Below are 19,878 nucleotides of genomic sequence, written 5' to 3'. Positions count from 1 at the left end.
AGTGCAATCAATAGAATGCACATTTCACCTAAATATTAGATACCATTTTGGTCAAAAGTGGCCAACATGGCTGACTGCTGACGTATGCAGCTCCGATTTGCGGAAAGCATTCAGGAGTTTCATTGTGGATTTTCCTCATGACAAATCATGTCCCATCACATCCATATTTTGGAGTTTATTACTTTACTTTAGTACATTCAACTATTTTCGGTGATGTTCGGATTCGGATTCAAATGTTCATGGGCTAGTTACTCCGTCCTAATATTTTCCTCTTCCCTTCAAAAAAAAATAAAATGCCCTTGCTGAAATTGTGTTGATCTGTCACAATTTTTATTTTTTTCCTTTACTTGCGATGGTCTCCCGATGACATGTAGCCCATCGCTCTGTTGATGGTGATGGCTCGCATGTGGAAGCCTCGCAACATCTTGCACATGTTAAGTCGGTTTTTGAAGCTGTCGTTGTCGTCCCACGTATGGGACGTGGTGGCCTCCTGAAAACACATACACATATTTTTGGGGGGGAGTTAAAAAAATAAAAAAAAATATCTAAAAATAAAATTAAAAATATATATTAAAGAAGGATATAAAACATTTTGTTACTGTCGGGCGGAAACCTTGCATGAGCAAATATGATTTTCTTCTGTCCCCAATGTCATTTATTGTTTTTTCGCATTACAAACTCATTTACGTGTTGAAAGTTTCTCTTTTATTGTCTGACAAGTGCTGTAAGTGTTGTAAAGCTCCGCCCCTTTCAGACTCGTGCGCATTATTTCATCTCAAGATTGAAAAGGTGGATTATTTTTGGATTAAAAAAAAAATGTGGAAATTGGTTCGATACATTTGAGGAAGTATTTTTAGTTAAAGTGATACTTGTCCCTTTAAGTCATTTTCAGCAGTAAAAAGATAATATTTTGTCTATAATTAATGTGGTAACTTCATTAATTTTCATGGACAATTCGTACATTTAAAAAGTCATTTTTCTACTTGCTGTCGACTGATGATGACATCACCTGTATGATAGCAACATAAGGTGGAATACCAACCTAAACGATGCCGTTTTGGGTTATCAATTGCAGTAATCCTTTCACAGATAGTGGTTACTACAGTGAACAGCTATTAAAAACCGTCGTTTCCTCCTACATAAATGAAAGTTTTTTTTTGTTTTTTTGTTTTTTTTAACACAAGTATAGTCTTGACATACAGTGCCATCCAATGGTCAAGGTCTGTAAGTGCAAAAAAAAAAAGAGTGTTGACATTCTTTTTTATTTATTTATTTATTCTTTATTATTATTAATATTATTATTATTATTATTATTATTATTATTAATTCTTACAAACATTTAACCAGTTGCTCAAATGACATGCTACCAACTCCTTGAAAAATTATGTTAAAAAAAAAGAAAAGAAAATGAAGGTGATTATTTTTTCCATGCCTAAACAGTAATATAAACATTTGAGGGAAAAAAATCCAGATGTATGTTATCATAATTTGTGCATGAAAGGGTTAATTATTAAATTATTATTTAATTAATTATTAATTATTATTTTTTTTAAATACCTCCGTAGAGCTCATCCCGCCATTCACACTCAGGAAGCAGCTCTGTGAAAAGAAACAAAAACAACAACAACTTGATGTCAGGCCATCTTGGAAAATGATATTACTTTTTTTTTTTTATTATTTTTTTTTTTATGGCATTCCTGGCTTGACAGCATTTACACAAAAGCGAAGTCGCACCTTCAGGTTGTGGATAATCTCCCGGGTCGTGCTCAGAAGAGCCGTTTCCTCTTCCGGGTTTTTGAGTTTGGCCTTGAGGTAGGACCCGATGAGAGCGTCGTAGTGGGCCACGTCCTTCATGATGCTCGTCACACACTCGCTCTGTTAAGGTCAAATGTCACTTCTGTATTCATCGTCATGCTCACATAATTGTTACGACAGACTTCTTTGATGCATCTTCGAGTATACAAGTGTGCCAGAATAAAGTGACCTGTAAAGTGTATAATGGTCACGAAATGTCAAACCAGAAACTATAGTTACCTCACTGAAGGCTGTACTTCTTTGCGGCATGCAGCTGGAATTCTATGGCAGGAAAAAAAAAAAGTTTCCATGAGAATTTTTTTTTTAAAAAAATCAAAAAAACCTTCTGATCCTAACGAGAAACTTTCTTGCTCTGAGGACATTTTCTCGTTTAAATGAGAAAAGGATGAGAAAGGCCTTTTCCTGCTTGCGATATCTCTTTAATTGGAATTTTATTTATTTTATTTTATTTTATTTTTTAATATGAATAATACAAAATCAAAAAATATTAGTCTAAAATAATTGTTTTGATAGATTTAATCCTTGTTTGGCGCACTCATTTAAATAATGGGTTTAAAAAAAAAAAACATGAATATTGTTTATCTATTTCAACTAAAAAATGCAGCCCTAGATATTTACATTTTGTAAGCACATTGCATTCAGTTGGAAAATTAAACTCCTGTTTTTCTATCTATTATATATATATATATATATATATATATATATATATATATATATATATATATATATATATATATATATATATATATATATATATATATATATATATATATATATATATATATATATATATATATATATATATATATATATATATATATATATATATATATATATATATATATATATATATATATATATATATATATAATATATGTCATAAAATATCCAAAAAACAGAAATATAATATTCAGAAATAAACTGAAAGAAAAAAGATGATTCCAAAAAACAGGAGAAATTTAGGCAGAAAACCTGGAAAAGAATATTCAGAAAAAAAAACAGCCAAAAAACAACCATTGAAAAAAAACAATTTAGAAAAACAGAAAAAAATACAAACAGACAAACAAAAATAAAATATTTAGAAAAATATTCAAATAAACAGAAGCAAAATATTCTGAAAAAGTGGAGAAAATAGGTCAGAAAAGCAAAAAAAAACAAAAAAACTATTCATAAAAAAAACAGACAAAAAACAACCATTGAAAAAAAAACAATTCAGAAAAAGACAGACCAAAAAAGAAAAACCATAGAAAAACACAAAAAACAACAAAAAAAAACTTTGAGGTGGATGCAATACGCTTCTGTAATTTCATTACAAATGACATTCCAAACCAAATTCAAGCTATTTATATGATTAAAGTGCTATATAAAAACACACTACATGAAAACTGAGGACTGCAACAGCTCACACTCAAGTCGCAGTTAAAAAAAAATAAAATAGAAATAGCATGCTTTCAAAATAAAGGTTATGAACAATAACAAGGCAAAGTGTCACCTGTTGCACATTGGGCGCGCAGGCTCGCACCGTCTCGGCTGAGCTGCTCACGATTACGCGCTTGAACATGAGGCCGTAGCACGTCACGTTCTTCAAAACACATAAAGGATGCACAGTGCATTTTCGATGTTCTACTATACTGCTAATCAAAATCATAATTGTACTTACGTTGCTAAAAAGCCCTCTGATATTGCTCAAGAGGCTGGCGAACAACTCGGAGCATTTTGCGCACTCTTGCTGCTGCGCGCGCATTGGCAGCGACGTGGAAGTGCGCCACTTTAGCGCCGATGTGACCAGCAAGCAGCTGAGCAAGTCTGAATGGGAGAGACATTTTTCCACGTTAACAACTCACATATACGCATAAATAAAAAAGCAGCATGCGTTGTCTTATCCGACTCACAGAAATACAAGTTTGCCATCTTTTGTCCTGTACGTGTTCAATGAAGTGCCTCCGTTTTAACTGATGGATTTATATAGGTTGAATTTTTGGGATTATTCTCAGGTAGGGGGATATTCCCACCCCCGTCGTGGAAGAGAATCTGTGATGAGCAAAAGCAAACCAAAAAGCCTTTATTATGTCATTTCCCCATTTAAAACGTGAAGAAGAAAGGGGAAAAAAAAACAAAAAACGGAAGTCGGTGTGTTGTGATGACTATATGTTGTGCAGACATCCAGTGCAGAGGCGGTTTGGGGCCACTGGGTTTCGTCCGCAAAATTCACATCATAGTCGTTTTTTTTTTTTTACTCCAGGAGGCGCCCGAGCACATTAAATTGTTTATTAAAACAACAACAACAAAACCAATCGTTTAAACACTTAAACAAAAGAAAAAAAATGTCCAAATGTCATATGAGATGAATAACAATGTTGATATTTTGCAATATATATATTTTTTTGAAGTAGTTGAACCATCATGGAACAAACTATCCTTCACTTCTGATTTCAAAACTAGCAATCCAGCAATTTTTTGGGATTGTCTGATGAGACAATCAAACATTTCTTTGGGTTTCACTGTCACATGAACACATCCCTCGGGAAAAAAAAATGATGATGATGACATCCCTCCTCTGAGGTGTAGTTTGCCAATAGGCAAAGGCCAGACTTGGGGTACCTTAGCCAGCAGGGGCCCCCCACATGGCCAATGGATTTGACACAAACCCGCATATCCTTCACATTAGCAGTGCAGCAATGACAATTGACTGTCTCGAATTCCCAACCACATACACAGTAATGTTGATTATTTTTTTAAATTAATCATGAATAGTAGTAAAGCTTTGATTTAAAAATTTAAAAAACGGCCTTGAATAATAAGGTGTTTTTCTTTTGAACACCCATGTTTATAGTAAGGGATTAAAAAAATGTTAATGTATCTATAGTAAGGCATTTTTTAAATGAACATATATATAAAGTAAGGCGTATTTTTTATTTATTTATTTATTTTATTTTTTTAAATGACCATGTATAGGCCTTTTTACAACCAAGACAAGCTGACCTCTAAAAAGTTATTTTTTTAGTTTTATTTAAACGACCATGTATCAATGGCTGAGGTGCTTTTTTTTAAATACCCATGTATATAGTAAGGCATTTTTTTTTTATTTTTTTTTTACGACCATGTATAGTAAATATTTTTAAAAAGATTACCATCTATCTAAGGTGTTTTTTTTTGTTTTAAATCACCATTAATGTAAGGCATTTAAAAATAACAAAACGACTATTAATAAATAAATAAAATAAATAAAAAATAAATAAATAAATAAAATGTATATATATATATATATATATATATATATATATATATATATATATGTAAGATTTTTTTTTCAACGAACATGTATAGTAAGGCGTTTTTTTTTGTTTTTTTTTAACAAACAAGTATATATAGTAAGGCGTTTTTTACGACCATGTATAGTATTTTTAAAAGATGACCATGTAAGGAGTTTTTTTGTTAAAACGACTATGATAGTAAGCCTTTTTTTATATGACCATGTATAGTAATGCGTTTAAAACCCCCCAAAACAAAACGAAACAAAAAAAGACTATGTATAGTAAGGCATTTTTATTCTTTTTAACAACCATGTATCACTCAGGCATTTTTTTTTTTTTTTAAACAACCAGTAAGGCTTTTTTTTTTTTCTTTTTCTTTTTTTTCTTTTTACAACCATGTATAGTAGGACTTTTTTTTTTAATATATTTTATTTATTTTTTAAATTTAAAGCATGTATATAGTAGTAAGGCGTTTATTTTTTTTAAGGCATTTTATGTATAGTAAAGCATTTTTTTTTTAAAATGGCCATGTATAGTAAGACATTTAAAAAAAATACAACAAAAAATGACTTCGTATATTAAGGCGTTTTTTTGTTTTATATTATCTTCTTAACCCTGAAAATGAGGTAAATATCCCTTAAAGAATTTGCTTACTTTTTAAATATTTATTTAGGTACATTTTTGTTTCAATAAAATAAATTAAGTGCAGTTTTTTTTTTGCATATATATCTTACCAATGCAATTATGCCACCTCATGGCAGAAAAATGACCTCAACACAAATCACATCACACTTTTTTTTTTTTTTTAACAGTACATCTTTTTCATTTTAACTCAATATTATGAATTATTATGAAATTACTGCATCAATGACTCAAAGATGTAGCCATGTTTCTATTAGTTTTACATTCCCCCCACTTTTTATGTTTACAAGAGTATGAAAACTGTTTATTGTACATTTTTTTTTATTGTACATCATATATAAAATTTGTGATTAATAATGAGTTAACTATCGCATATGTTATGCGATTAACCCCTAATAGCTAGTAACTCCCTAAGACCCAAAAAGGACCCCGCCAGTGACCTGATCGAGCCTGAAGATAAACACACGTTATAATAACCTTATAATGAGAATGGATGGATGGATATAGAAATAATTAAAATAACAAAACAATTATGTACACTACCACTGAATTGAACCGTATTAAATAGTTCCATTTGTAAATAATTTCAAGTTATTAGTAAGGAATGTATCAAATTAGTCAATGCAATGTTTTGGAACATGTATTTACAAAACAGAAAAAAAAAAATCATATAATGATGCATGATAACAGATAGCCCTTATTATTATATATATTTTTGTAATGTGATTGTGAAAATGTGAAAACGATGACATCATCCGCCTCCTTGCATCTTGGCGTGCTCCCTCCCGCTTTTGACCACAGGAAGGAAATCCCTGCCATGCATCAGACGAGCGATGCATTTGTTGCGCTCGAGAACGAGAGCGAGCGTGTTGGGGGGAAACTGCAGCGGTGAGCGAGTGTCACTCCACAGGACTTTCCTGGCCTTCAACCAAATGAAACCTGAGTGGCACTCTGTGTTACACGCACGCACGCACGCACGGCGGCCGGCGTTGTCAACACTTGCGGCCAACGCCTCATCATCCACCGCGGCCTGCGAAAGAGGAAGCAAATGAGAGCGCGGCCGGCGTATATGAAACAAAGTTGATTCTTTATTTTACATTATCTGTACATAAACATGTTCTTCCCTCAAATAAAGTCTCTGAGCACAAGTCGGATGAAAACGATATTCACACAGCGATTCTTTTTGGAAAATGACTCGTGTCCGGAAAAAAAAAAAAAAAAAATCAACATTCACAAAATGTTGAAGAGCAATTGGAGTGAATGTTATTTACCAAAAAGCTACGACTCCACTACAAGGCAGGCATGTTTCCTTTTACACTGTTTTAGCACCTTCAAATAAACATTTCTCAGTTGAAAACTACCATTTGTGCAGAATCAAAACAAGTTGAAATACTTTACAGTCCAACTTAAAATGCGCCGAAGATAATTAGCCATTTTTTTTTTTATACAGTGCTTCTTTCTTCTTTATTTTTTTTTTTATCTTAAGACTGACTTTCTACTAAAGTTTTCACTACAACTTGATTTGTTTTTTCCCCACATTTTTTTTTTGTTTTTTTGTTTTTGCATTTGACATAATAATTTAGTGGCGAATGTCGAAAGTTGTCAGGAAACGAGAGCGAAGCAAGGCCGATCACTGCACAGGAAGCTGGGACACAATCCATGACGATCAATACACAATCCCTTTCTTCTCCTCCTTCTTCGGGGGGGGGAGAAGCCCCTCCCCCTTGGATTAAGCCACGCAAGCGGATGAAAGATGGCGGCGCTCTTCTGGGTGGGGTGCGGGACACAAGCGGGCGTATTTTGGCTCAAGATGGGGGGTGGGATGGTTTGGCGAGGGTCTCGGTTTGGTTGAGGCGGCGGAAGGGCGGGCGGGCGGTTGAAGGTGGAGCAGGCCGCATCTTATTTGGAAAGGGTCTTCTCAGCCAAATGTTTCTGCTGGCTCTCAGCGTGCCTGCAGGAAGGAAGACATTGGAGAAAATAAGCTTTATTTATTTATTTATTTATTTATTTTTTTTTTTTTATATTTATTTATTTATTTACTTTATTTTATTTATTTATTTATTTATTTATTTTATTTTATTTATTTATTTATTTATTTATTTATTTATTTATTTATTTATTTATTTATTTTTTTTGGCTTTTTTTTTGTGCTGTCAAAGTTAAAGTGTTAACTAATTAATTAATCACACAAAAATTATCGCATGAATCATGTATTAACGCAGATGATTCACTATTAATTTTGACCCGCTAGGTAGCACAGGTAGCACAGGTTGTGTTTGAGCAATAAACATAACTGCTTGCATTAAAGCAAATTGTTTAATAAATGTTTTGCTGATATTTGTTAGTGTCAAACTATTGGGGTAAGAAATTAATCGTGATTACCGGGAATCAAATTTCTAAGATGTGATTGGTTAACAAATGTAATTGTTTGACAGCTCTAGGTTTTTGTTTTTGTTTTGTTTTTTAGCAAAAAAGAAAAAAGCACATATGCTCGCTTCCAGTCCATATTTTGTAAAAGCCTAAATTCAGTTGTGGGTTAACACAATCAATTTTTCACCCACAGTTGAGTAAAATTAATCCAACTTTATCAGGATTATTATAGTTTCATTTTAGTTTGTATTTATTTGGTTTGAGTTTTGGTTTTTAAATTGAGTTTTTATTCGTTTTATTTATTTAATAAATGCTTAGTTTTAGTTTAGTTGTAGTTAATTTCAGTATTATCCATCCATCCATTGTCTTGACCGCTTGTTCCTCAGCTGGCTTTGGGCAGTAGGCGGGGGGCACCCTGGACTGATTGCCAGTCAATTGCAGTAGTTTCAGTATTAGTTTTAGTTAAAAAAAAATAAGTATATTACTTTTGCACAGTATTTAAAAACCCCCATGGGAGCGATATCATCTGAAGGTGCTTTTCTATTGGCTGCTGCGAAATGACGTCACTTCTGTGTGACACACTTTCAAACCTCCTTATTCCGGTTAATATCAAAATAAATCTACTTAAAATCACATTTAAAATCATCCCCAAAGGCTCATGCATTAAATTAATTACCAAAGACATTTTTGTTATAATAAAAATGTAGTTTCAGTTATTTTTTTTTTTTTTTTTTTTTAAAAAGCATTTTCGTTTTTATTTTATTTTGTTAACGAAACAGTTTTTTTTTATTTTATTTTTTCCGTTAGTTTTAGTTAACTAAAATAACCTTGGTTGTTATATACAAAATGATCCTTTTTTTGGGGGGTGGGGGGGTGCAAAACCCAGAAAGTTGTTTCAAATTGACCCAAGTAGAGGATCTGTCCATTTTTGACCCATTATTGGGTTATTTATTTTTTTTGACCCAACCAAGTATGGAATCCCTGGAACCTTTTGTAAATGAACAACCCAGCACAAAAAGGAAATGTGAACCCAAAGAGGGTGTGAAAAATGCGGCTCCCTCACCTGGTGAGGTCCTCGATGTCGACCAGCATGGCGTCTTGTTCCATGTGGAGCTCGTCTCTGACCACCAGCAGCTGGACTAACTCCTCGTTCAGACCTACAAGATGACAAGGAGTCAACAACAGGCACGTTATTACATCCATTTAGTGGCGTAGCAGAAACCTTCCCCTGCAATCGAGAAGGGATCGATCGGGTGCCTTCTATACATTACATATAATAAATTGCACGTCTGCATCGTCAATAAACAATCACTATTAATTGTGCTTCATTCAAGTGACTTGTTTTGTTTTAGTTTGTTTAACTTTAGTAAGAACCCTTCTAAGTGAGTCAGAAAACAGAAAAATAAAATTACTAATCGCATGGTGGTTTAAAAAATGCCTTACTATACATGGTTCTTTAAAAAAAAAATGTAAATATAAGCTTTTTTAGAAATGGCCGTTTTAACTTACTAAACATTGTTTAGAAAAACAAACACCTTACTAAGCATGGTCATTTACAACAACAAAAAAAACAACCATACTATACACTGTCGTTTAATAACAAAAACAAACAAAAAAATGCCTTACAAAACATAGTCATTTTTTGTTGTTTTTTCTTAAAAAACGCCTAACTATACATGCTCGTAAAAAAATAAAAAATAAAAATAAATAAATAAATTACTATACATGGTCATTTTAAGAAATGTAACTAAAAGCTTTATATTATAAATGGCCATTTTAACTTACTAGACATTGTTTAAAAAAAACAAACACAACAAACACTTTACTATGCATGGAACAAACACAAAAAAAAATCAACCTTACTATACATGGTCGTTGAAAAAAAAAAAAAAAAAAAGCCTTACTATACATAGTCATTTTTTTTAAACACCTTACTATACATGCTCATAAAAAGAAAAAAGAAATGGCCATAATAAAACGCCTGACTATACATGGTCGGTTTAAAAAAAACAAAAACAAAACAAAACGCCTTACTATACATGATCGTTTGGAAGGAAAAAAAACCCCCCAAAAAACCAAACCTTCCTATACATGGTCGTTTAAAAACAAACAAACAAAAAAAACGCCTTAGTATACATGCTTGTTTTTTAAAACAAACAAACAAAAAAAAAAAAAACGCCTTAGTATACATGGTCGTTTTTCTTTTTAAAGATCGTTTGGGATCGTTTGGAAAAAAAAAACAAAAACAAAAAAAACGCCGGGAGGCCCCGAGGAAGACCCAGGACACGCTGGAGAGACTATGATTCTCGGCTGGCCTGGGAACGCCTTGGGATCCCGCCGGAGGAGCTGGTTGAAGTGGCTGGGGAGAGGGAGGTCTGGGTTTCCCTCCTAAAGCTGCTGCCCCCGCGACCCGACCTCGGATAAGCGGAAGAAGATGGATGGATGGATGGATGGCCTTAGTATACATGGTCGTGTTTAAAAAAAAAAAAACCCGCCATACTATACATGGTCGTTTGAAAAAAAAACAAAAAACAAAAAAAAACAAAAAACAAAAAAAAACAAAAAACGCCTTACTATACATGATCGTTTTATTTTATTTTATTTTTTTATTATTATTTTTTTTTAAAGGCCATACTATACATGGTCGTTTGAAAAAGAAACCCCAAAAAACCCCGCCTTACTATACATGCTTGTCTTTAAAAAAAAAAAAAACCCGCCATACTATACATGGTCGTTTTTAAAACAGCTTACTATATCCATGGTTGTTTATTTTTGTAATCTTTGGTGTGACCCAGACGGGGGATTGAACCCACAACCTCCCAGTCTCAGGTTTTTTTTTTTTTTTTTTTTTTTTTTTTAAACCCCACAAAACAAACAAACAAAAAAAAACGGCATACTATAAATGGTCGTTTAAAAAAAAACAAAAAAAAAACAAAAAAAAACGCCTCAGTATACATGGTCGTTTTTAAAAAACCCCCCGCCATACTATACATGGTCGTTTGAAAAAAAACAAAACGCCTTACTATACATGGTCGTTTGTTTAAAAAAAACCCCGCCATACTATACATGGTCGTTTGAAAAAAAACAAAACGCCTTACTATACATGGTCGTTTGTTTAAAAAAAAACCCGCCATACTATACATGGTCGTTTGAAAAAAATTAAAATAAAAAAAATAAAAATAAAAAAATAAAAAAACGCCTCAGTATACATAAAAAAAAACGCCATACTATACATGGTCGTTTGGAAAAACAAAACAAAAAAAAAAACAAAAAACAAAAAAACGCCATATTATACATGATCGTTTGAAAAAAAAAAAAAAAAAGCCTTACTATACATGGTCGTTTAAAAAACAAACAAAAAAAAACGCCTCAGTATACATAAAAAAAAACCCCGCCATACTATACATGGTCGTTTAAAAAAACAAAAAAACAAAACAAACAAAAAAAAAAAACGCCTTACTATATACATGGTCGTTTTTTTTAAAAATGCCTTACTATACATGGTCGTTTAAAAAACAACAACAACAAAAACGCCTTAGTATACATGGTCGTTTTTCTTTTTTTAAAAAAACGCCATACTATACATGATCATTTGAAAAAACAACAACAACAAAAAAAAAACCTGCCTCAGTATACAAAAAAAATGCCATACTATACATGGTCGTTTGAAAAAAAAAACAAAAAACAAAAAAAACGCCTTAGTATACATGCTTGTTTTTTTTAAAAACAAAAAAAAAAAACGCATTACTATACATGCTTGTTTAAAAAAAAAAAAAAAAAAAAAAAAAAAACGCCTCAGTATACATGGTCGTTTAAAAAAAACGCCATACTATACATGGCTGTTTAAAAAACAAAAAACAAAAAAAAACAAAAAAAAACAAAAACGCCTTACTATATACATGGTCGTTGTTTTTTTTAAAATGCCTTACTATACATGGTCGTTTACAAAAAAAACGAAAAAAAAAAACGCCTTAGTATACATGCTTGTTTTAAAAAAACCAAAACAAAACGCCTTAGTATACATGGTCGTTTTTCTTTTTTTAAAAAAACGCCATACTATACATGATAATTTGAAAAAAAAAAAAAAAAAAAAAAGCCTTACTATACATGGTCGTTAAAAAAAAAAATGCCTTAGTATACTTGCTTGTTTTGATTAAAAAAACAAAAAAAAAAACGCCTTTAAAAAAACAAAAAAACAAAACAAACAAAAAAAAAAACGCCTTACTATATACATGGTCGTTTTTTTTAAAAATGCCTTACTATACATGGTCGTTTAAAAAACAACAACAACAAAAACGCCTTAGTATACATGGTCGTTTTTCTTTTTTTAAAAAAACGCCATACTATACATGATCATTTGAAAAAACAACAACAACAAAAAAAAAACCTGCCTCAGTATACAAAAAAAATGCCATACTATACATGGTCGTTTGAAAAAAAAAACAAAAAACAAAAAAAACGCCTTAGTATACATGCTTGTTTTTTTTAAAAACAAAAAAAAAACGCATTACTATACATGCTTGTTTAAAAAAAAAAAAAAAAAAAAAAAAAAAACAACGCCTCAGTATACATGGTCGTTTAAAAAAAACGCCATACTATACATGGCTGTTTAAAAAACAAAAAACAAAAAAAAACAAAAAAAACCAAAAACGCCTTACTATATACATGGTCGTTGTTTTTTTAAAATGCCTTACTATACATGGTCGTTTACAAAAAAAACGAAAAAAAAAAACGCCTTAGTATACATGCTTGTTTAAAAAAAAAAAAAAAAAAACGCCTTAGTATACATGGTCGTTTTTCTTTTTTTAAAAAAACGCCATACTATACATGATAATTTGAAAAAAAAAAAAAAAAAAAAAAGCCTTACTATACATGGTCGTTAAAAAAAAAAAATGCCTTAGTATACTTGCTTGTTTTGATTAAAAAAACAAAAAAAAAAACGCCTCAGTATACATGGTCGTTTTTAAAAAAAAAACAGCTTTCTATATCCATGGTCGTTTATTTTTGTAGTCTTTGGTGTGACCCAGCCGGGGGATTGAACCCACAACCTCCCAGTCTCAGGGTGGACACTCTACGACTTGACCACTGAGCTGGTCTTTGAAAGAACAAAAAAACAAAAAAAAAAAACGCCTGACTATACATGGTCGGTTAAAAAAAAAAAAAAAAAAAAACAAACAAAAAAAAAAAAAAACCCGCCATACTATACATGGTCGTTTTTAAAAAAAACAACAAAAAAACCCGCCTCAGTATACATGGTCGTTTTAAAAAACAAAAACAAAAAAAAAAACGCCATACTATACATGGTCGTTTGAAAAACAAAAACAAAAACAAAAAAAAACAAAAAAAAACGCCTTACTATACATGGTCGTTTGTTTTTGGGTTTTATTTTTATTTTTTTTAAAAACAGCTTACTATATCCATGGTTGTTTATTTTTGTACTCTTCGGTGTGACCCAGCCGGGCGATTGAACCCACAACCTCCCAGTCTCAAGGTGGACACTCTACCACTTGACCACTGAGCTGGTCTTTGAAAAACCAAAAAAACAAAAAAAACACCTGACTATACATGGTCGGGTTTAAAAAAAAAAAAAAAAAAAAAAAAAAAAAAAAAAAAACCCGCCATACTATACATGATCGTTTAAAAAAACAAAAAAACAAAAATAAAATAAAAAACGCCTTACTATACATGCTTGTTTAAAAAACAAAACAAAAAAAAAACGCCTCAGTATACATGGTCGTTTTTTTTTTTTTTTTTTTTTTAAACGCCATACTATACATGGTCGTTTGAAAAAACAAAAAAAAAAACAAAAAAAAAAACAAAAAACAAAAAAAATAAAAAATTACTATACATCGTCGTTTGTTTTTGGGTTTTATTTTTATTTTTTTAAAAAACAGCTTACTATATCCATGGTTGTTTATTTTTGTAGTCTTCGTTGTGACCCAGCCAGGGGATTGAACCCACAACCTCCCAGTCTCAGGGTGGACACTCTACCACTTGACCACTGAGCTGGTCTTTGAAAGAACAAAAAAAAAAAAAAAAAAAAGCCTGACTATACATGGTCGGTTTAAAAAACAAAAAAAAACAAAAAAAAAAACAAAAAAAAAAAAAACATACTATACATGGTTGTTTTAAAAAACAACAACCAAAAAACCCGCCTTACTATACATGGTTGTTTAAAAAAAAAACAAAAAAACAAAAAAAAAAAACGCCTCAGTATACATGGTCGTTTTTTAAAAAAAACGCCATACTATACATGGTCGTTTAAAAAAAACAAAAAAACAAAACAAAACAAAAAAAAACGCCTTACTATATACATGGTCGTTTTTTTTTAAAATGCCTTACTATACATGGTCGTTTAAAAAACAACAACAAAAACGCCTTAGTATACATGGTCGTTTTTCTTTTTTTTAAAAAACGCCATACTATACATGATAATTTGAAAAAAAATAAAAAAATAAAAAAATAAAAAAATAAGCCTTACTATACATGGTCGTTAAAAAAAAAAAATGCCTTAGTATACTTGCTTGTTTTGATTAAAAAAAACAACAAAAAAAACGCCTCAGTATACATGGTCGTTTTAAAAAACAAAAACAAAAAAAAAACGCCATACTATACATGGTCGTTTGAAAAACAAAAACAAAAACAAAAAAAAAACAAAAAAAACGCCTTACTATACATGGTCGTTTGTTTTTGGGTTTTATTTAAAAAAAAAAAAAAAAAGCTTACTATATCCATGGTTGTTTATTTTTGTAGTCTTTGATGTGACCCAGCCGGGGGATTGAACCCACAACCTCCCAGTCTCAAGGTGGACACTCTACCACTTGACCACTGAGCTGGTCTTTGAAAAACCAAAAAAACCAAAAAAACACCTGACTATACATGGTCGGGTTTTTAAAAAAAAAAAAAAAAAAAAAAAAAAAACCCGCCATACTATACATGATCGTTTAAAAAAACAAAAAAACAAAAATAAATAAAAAACGCCTTACTATACATGCTTGTTTAAAAAAACAAAAACAAAAAAAACGCCTCAGTATACATGGTCGTTTTTTTTTTTTTTTTTTTTTTAAACGCCATACTATACATGGTCGTTTGAAAAAAAACCCCAAAAAAAACAAAAAAACAAAAAAACAAAAAAAAAACAAAAAAACGCCTTACTATACATGGTCGTTTGTTTTTGGGTTTTATTTTAATTTTTTTTAAAAACAGCTTACTATATCCATGGTTGTTTATTTTTGTAGTCTTCGGTGTGACCCAGCCGGGGGATTGAACCCACAACCTCCCAGTCTCAGGGTGGACACTCTACCACTTGACCACTGAGCTGGTCTTTGAAAGAACAAAAAAAACAAAAAAAAAACGCCTGACTATACATGGTCGGTTTAAAAAACAAAAAAAAAACAAAAAACAAAACCCATACTATACATGGTCGTTTTAAAAAACAACAACAAAAAAACCCGCCTTACTATACATGGTTGTTTAAAAAAAACAAAAAAAAACAAAAAAAAAACGCCTCAGTATACATGGTCGTTTTTAAAAAAAAACGCCATACTATACATGGTCGTTTAAAAAAACAAAAAAACAAAAAAAAACAAAAAAAAACGCCTTACTATATACATGGTCGTTTTTTTTTAAAATGCCTTACTATACATGGTCGTTTAAAAAACAACAACAACAAAAACGCCTTAGTATACATGGTCGTTTTTCTTTTTTTTAAAAAACGCCATACTATACATGATCATTTGAAAAAAAAAAATAAAAAAAAAAAAAAAAAAAATAAGCCTTACTATACATGGTCGTTAAAAAAAAAAAAAAAAGCCTTAGTATACTTGCTTGTTTTGATTAAAAAAACAAACAAAAAAAACGCCTCAGTATACATGGTCGTTTTAAAAAACAAAAACAAAAAAAACCCGCCATACTATACATGGTCGTTTTTAAAACAGCTTACTATATCCATGGTTGTTTATTTTTGTAATCTTTGGTGTGACCCAGCTGGGGGATTGAACACACAACCTCCAAGTCTCAAGGTGGACACTCTACCACTTGACCACTGAGCTGGTCTTTGAAAAACCAAAAAAACAAAAAAAACACCTGACTATACATGGTCGGGTTTTAAAAAAAACAACAAAAAAAAACAAAACAAAAAAAACCCGCCATACTATACATGATCGTTTTTAAAAAAACAAAAAAAACCCGCCTCAGTATACATGGTCGTTTTTTTTTTTTTTTTTTTTAAACGCCATACTATACATGGTCGTTTGAAAAAACAAACAAACAACCCCCCCCCCCCCCCCCCCCAAAAAAAAAACAAAACAAAAAAAAACGCCTTACTATACATGGCCGTTTGTTTTTGGGTTTTATTTTTATTTTTTTTTAAAAACAGCTTACTATATCCATGGTCGTTTATTTTTGTAGTCTTTGGTGTGACCCAGCCGGGGGATTGAACCCACAACCTCCCAGTCTCAAGGTGGACACTCTACCACTTGACCACTGAGCTGGTCTTTGAAAAACCAAAAAAACAAAAAAAACCCACCTGACTATACATGGTCGGTTTTAAAAAAAACAAACAAAAAAAAACAACAACAACGCCATACTATACATGATCGTTTTAAAAAAAAGAACAACAAAAAAAACGCCTTACTATACATGCTTGTTTAAAAAAAAAAAAAAAACGCCATACTATACATGGTCGTTTGAAAAAAAACAAAAAAACAAAACAAAACAAACAAACAAAAAAAAAAAACGCCATACTATATACATGGTCGTTTGAACACAAACAAAAAAACACAAAAAACGCCTTACTATATACATGGTCGTTTTATTTAAAATGCCTTACTCATTTAAAAAACAAAACAAAACAAAAAACGCCTTAGTATACATGCTTGTTTTTTTTTTAAAACAAAAAAAAACACCTTAGTATACATGGTCGTTTTCTTTAAAAAAAAAAACCCCCAAAAAACGCCATACTATAGTATGGCGTTTTTTGGGGGTTTTTCGTTTGAAAAAAACAAAAAACAAAAACAAAAAACAAACAAACAAACAAACAAACAAACGCCTGCATACTAGATATTTAGATATTTAAATTTGAAATGAAAAAACAACAACAAATAAATCTGCTCTAGAAACGAAAAAAAAAAAAAATTACTGAAAAATACAAACCTGCTGCAACCTTGCCACCATTTTAAATTACTCAACTATTTTATGGAATAACTGATTGGATGTTATTCTCATCTAAAATTAAGCAAACTAAAAAAAAAAAAAAAAAAAAGAAATAAAAAACAACCCAAATTGTCACTGCCAGTAAGGACGTCAAGTAGATGCGGCATTGTGGTGTCAAACCACATGTTTCAGCTACTGTTCCCTGAGGAACCCCATCATAAAAATGTGCGTTTGAAATTCAAAAATAGCTCACAGTTTTGGACTTGTGGGGACTTTTTTGTTTGTTTTATTTGTGTGCAAGGTGCAAGATTATTCACTGCGCAGTTGAAAGGTCATCGACACTTCATTGACAGTAAATTTGAGTGTAAAAAAACCAAACATTTGCAACAGCTTCAATTGAGTGACACATTTGACTTTAACATCCACTCAGGGTTCCTCCAAATGAAAGTCGGAGGTGCGTTTTGATGGTACGATGGTGTGTGCGCGCACTCACTCTCGATCTGCGAGTGCAGATCGTTGACGATGACCTGCAGCTGTCCCAGCGTCATGTCCCTCAGGTCGGCGGGCTTCAGGCTTCTTTTCATCAGACATTCGCTGATGTGAGGCATGTGCGGCAGCTGCCGGGGTAAACCAAAACAGCCGATTCAATACAAAGAGGACCAGACTTCAAAATATGACAAAAAAAAAAACTTGCACTCAAAAAGTACGGCACATGAGGCCTTAAAAAACAAAAACACCTTACTATACATTAAATAAGAAGTTTGTTGAAATTGTAGTTTACTACACAATACAGACATGTTTAAAAAAAAATGGCAAAATGACGCCTTACATGGTTGTTAAAAAAAACACAAAAACAAATATAACCCCCCCCCCCAAAAAATATATAAAAAACCCCAACTAAAACTAATACAGAAACTAAGAAAGATGAAGCATTTTTGGAAAAATAAAAACTAACAAGTTTGCCCTCAAAACTAACATGGCTTTGAGTTTGCCACCTAGTGGCAGGACACTGAATTGTAAATGACCGTCAATAGCGTTAGCTAATTTGTATTTATGAAATTGTCAAAATATGCGGCCTCACAGCCCACAGGTGCAAAATTGAAATGATTTTGTGGCCCCACCCAAGGTTTCCAATCACTACCCTAATTGATGATGCATTAATAACTGTCAATATTCCATATTTGCCAATATCAAAGGTTAAATAAGTTGAAGAATTGCTGTAAAAATCGGACGGAACGTTTATTTCTAATCAGATTTGCATCTATCTGAGGAAGCTAAATGAACTCAATGACACTGTCATGTTACAAGTGGGCACTAGAGGGCAGTGGAACCCTTTCAACTGTATCAGCTGGGTTTTTTTAGTTTTTTTTTAGTATCCTTATTGTGTTCAAATATGATTGATATCATTTCCGTTTCATGAAATGAGAAAATGACTTGTGAGCAGTTGACAATAATAAAAGCAACAAGAGCTGACGCGGCCTGCATTATTTCCACTTGTCCCTCCAGTCAAAACAGCTAAATAAAAACAGCATTCAAATTTGCATGACCACTCGCTAGTTTTCCCAGCAACCTTTTCACCATCACGGTTTCGCTTTACGGTTGTTTTACGGTCATACAATAAAAAACACGAGTGGGCCATGCGCTTGTAGGTCAGATTGAGTCCGCGGACAAGTTTCTGTCATAAGATGGATCATATCGCGGCATGACACAGTTCAAATGTCAGTCAAGCAAGCAGTGACAATGAGTCAATGCCGATTGAGGAACTTGCACGTCTCGCTCGCTTGCTCGCTGCGTCTGATTAGGTGACGCAACTCATATAGATCAACGTATGTGAGTTGTGCTGTATTTGTGACATTTGCTTGTGAGTTTAGCAGGCAACTGCCTGGTTCATGACAGACGACCGGGCGGGAAAATTGACTAGGGCTGTAACAATAATAGCAATATCGTGATATTGCAATATTAACTGCCACAATATCGTCGTCATCATGTCACGGTATTAAAAAGCAGAACATCTCTTCAAAAAGTCAGGTTGATTTCCATTTGTGCAGTTGTAGCACCCTCTGGTGGCTAGTTTTTTTTTTTTTTTTTTAGTGTAGTTTAATTTACACAAGGCATGTTTTGGCCCTTCTATGTTTCAAATCCACGCTCATGGTCAGATGAAGGGGAACGTAAATATGCTTGTGAACGAGTGAACTCAATGTGTGCTTGCATTAGCATTTATTTAATTGTATTTATTTCATTGTGCAGCTGTAAGATTAATCTCAAGTAATTATGCACTTTTTTTTTATTTAGGTAAAAACTAAGTTATGTTGTCAGTTCAACATGTTTCATTGAAATAATTAAAAGACGTATTGTGGTGTATTGTGGCGGTGGTGTCTTGCGTGTTAAACTACAGTTACAAATAGGTGTGTTATTATTTTCTGTATAAAAGGTTTAAATGTATACTTAACTCATTTGCTCCCAATAACGTGCAAATACATTTTTTTAATGTTCTATGTGTCCCAAAGACGTATTTATACGTTTTTTTTTTTTTTTTTTTTTTTTGTTTTTTTTTTTAATGCTAGAGCATACAGAAGGCTTTGATGCAGCCTCTCAACTGCAAAGAACGGTTGCAGAAATGGTAGTTATCACACAAACGGCCAGC

The 19,878-nt window shown here is 32.1% G+C and overlaps 2 protein-coding genes across 3 annotated transcripts in view; both read right to left on the bottom strand.

Annotated features, from left to right (window-relative positions):
- Nucleotides 1–107: 107 nt before the first annotated feature.
- On the bottom strand, nt 108–3,938 carry il12a (interleukin 12a). 2 transcript variants are annotated; one of them, XM_077541877.1, is made up of 7 exons: nt 3,708–3,938; nt 3,476–3,621; nt 3,308–3,397; nt 2,035–2,076; nt 1,735–1,875; nt 1,558–1,599; nt 108–490 (listed from the first exon to the last, which is right to left on the bottom strand). In XM_077541877.1, the coding sequence occupies exons 1-7, from the start codon at nt 3,724–3,726 to the stop codon at nt 344–346; spliced, it is 627 nt and encodes a 208-aa protein (XP_077398003.1). In that variant the 5' UTR covers nt 3,727–3,938; the 3' UTR covers nt 108–343. The 2 variants fall into 2 exon arrangements, with proteins under 2 accessions (XP_077398003.1, XP_077398004.1); XM_077541878.1 differs by lacking the exon at nt 3,308–3,397.
- Nucleotides 3,939–6,779: 2,841 nt separating this feature from the next.
- schip1 (schwannomin interacting protein 1) overlaps nt 6,780–19,878 on the bottom strand; it is a 261,358-nt gene continuing 248,259 nt past the window's right edge. Inside the window, exons 13-15 of the mRNA XM_077540614.1 lie at nt 17,728–17,851; nt 9,145–9,238; nt 6,780–7,662 (exon numbers count right to left, since the gene is read on the bottom strand). Of these exons, the coding sequence (XP_077396740.1) occupies nt 7,611–7,662; nt 9,145–9,238; nt 17,728–17,851 (270 nt within the window). The 3' untranslated portion in view covers nt 6,780–7,610. The remainder of the gene's footprint in view (nt 7,663–9,144; nt 9,239–17,727; nt 17,852–19,878) is intronic.

The sequence above is a fragment of the Festucalex cinctus genome, chromosome 13, assembly GCF_051991245.1.
Source record: "Festucalex cinctus isolate MCC-2025b chromosome 13, RoL_Fcin_1.0, whole genome shotgun sequence".
NCBI lineage: Eukaryota > Metazoa > Chordata > Actinopteri > Syngnathiformes > Syngnathidae > Festucalex > Festucalex cinctus.
The sequence above is the reverse complement of the archived record's forward strand: the minus strand, read 5'-3'. Positions and strand labels throughout refer to the sequence as shown.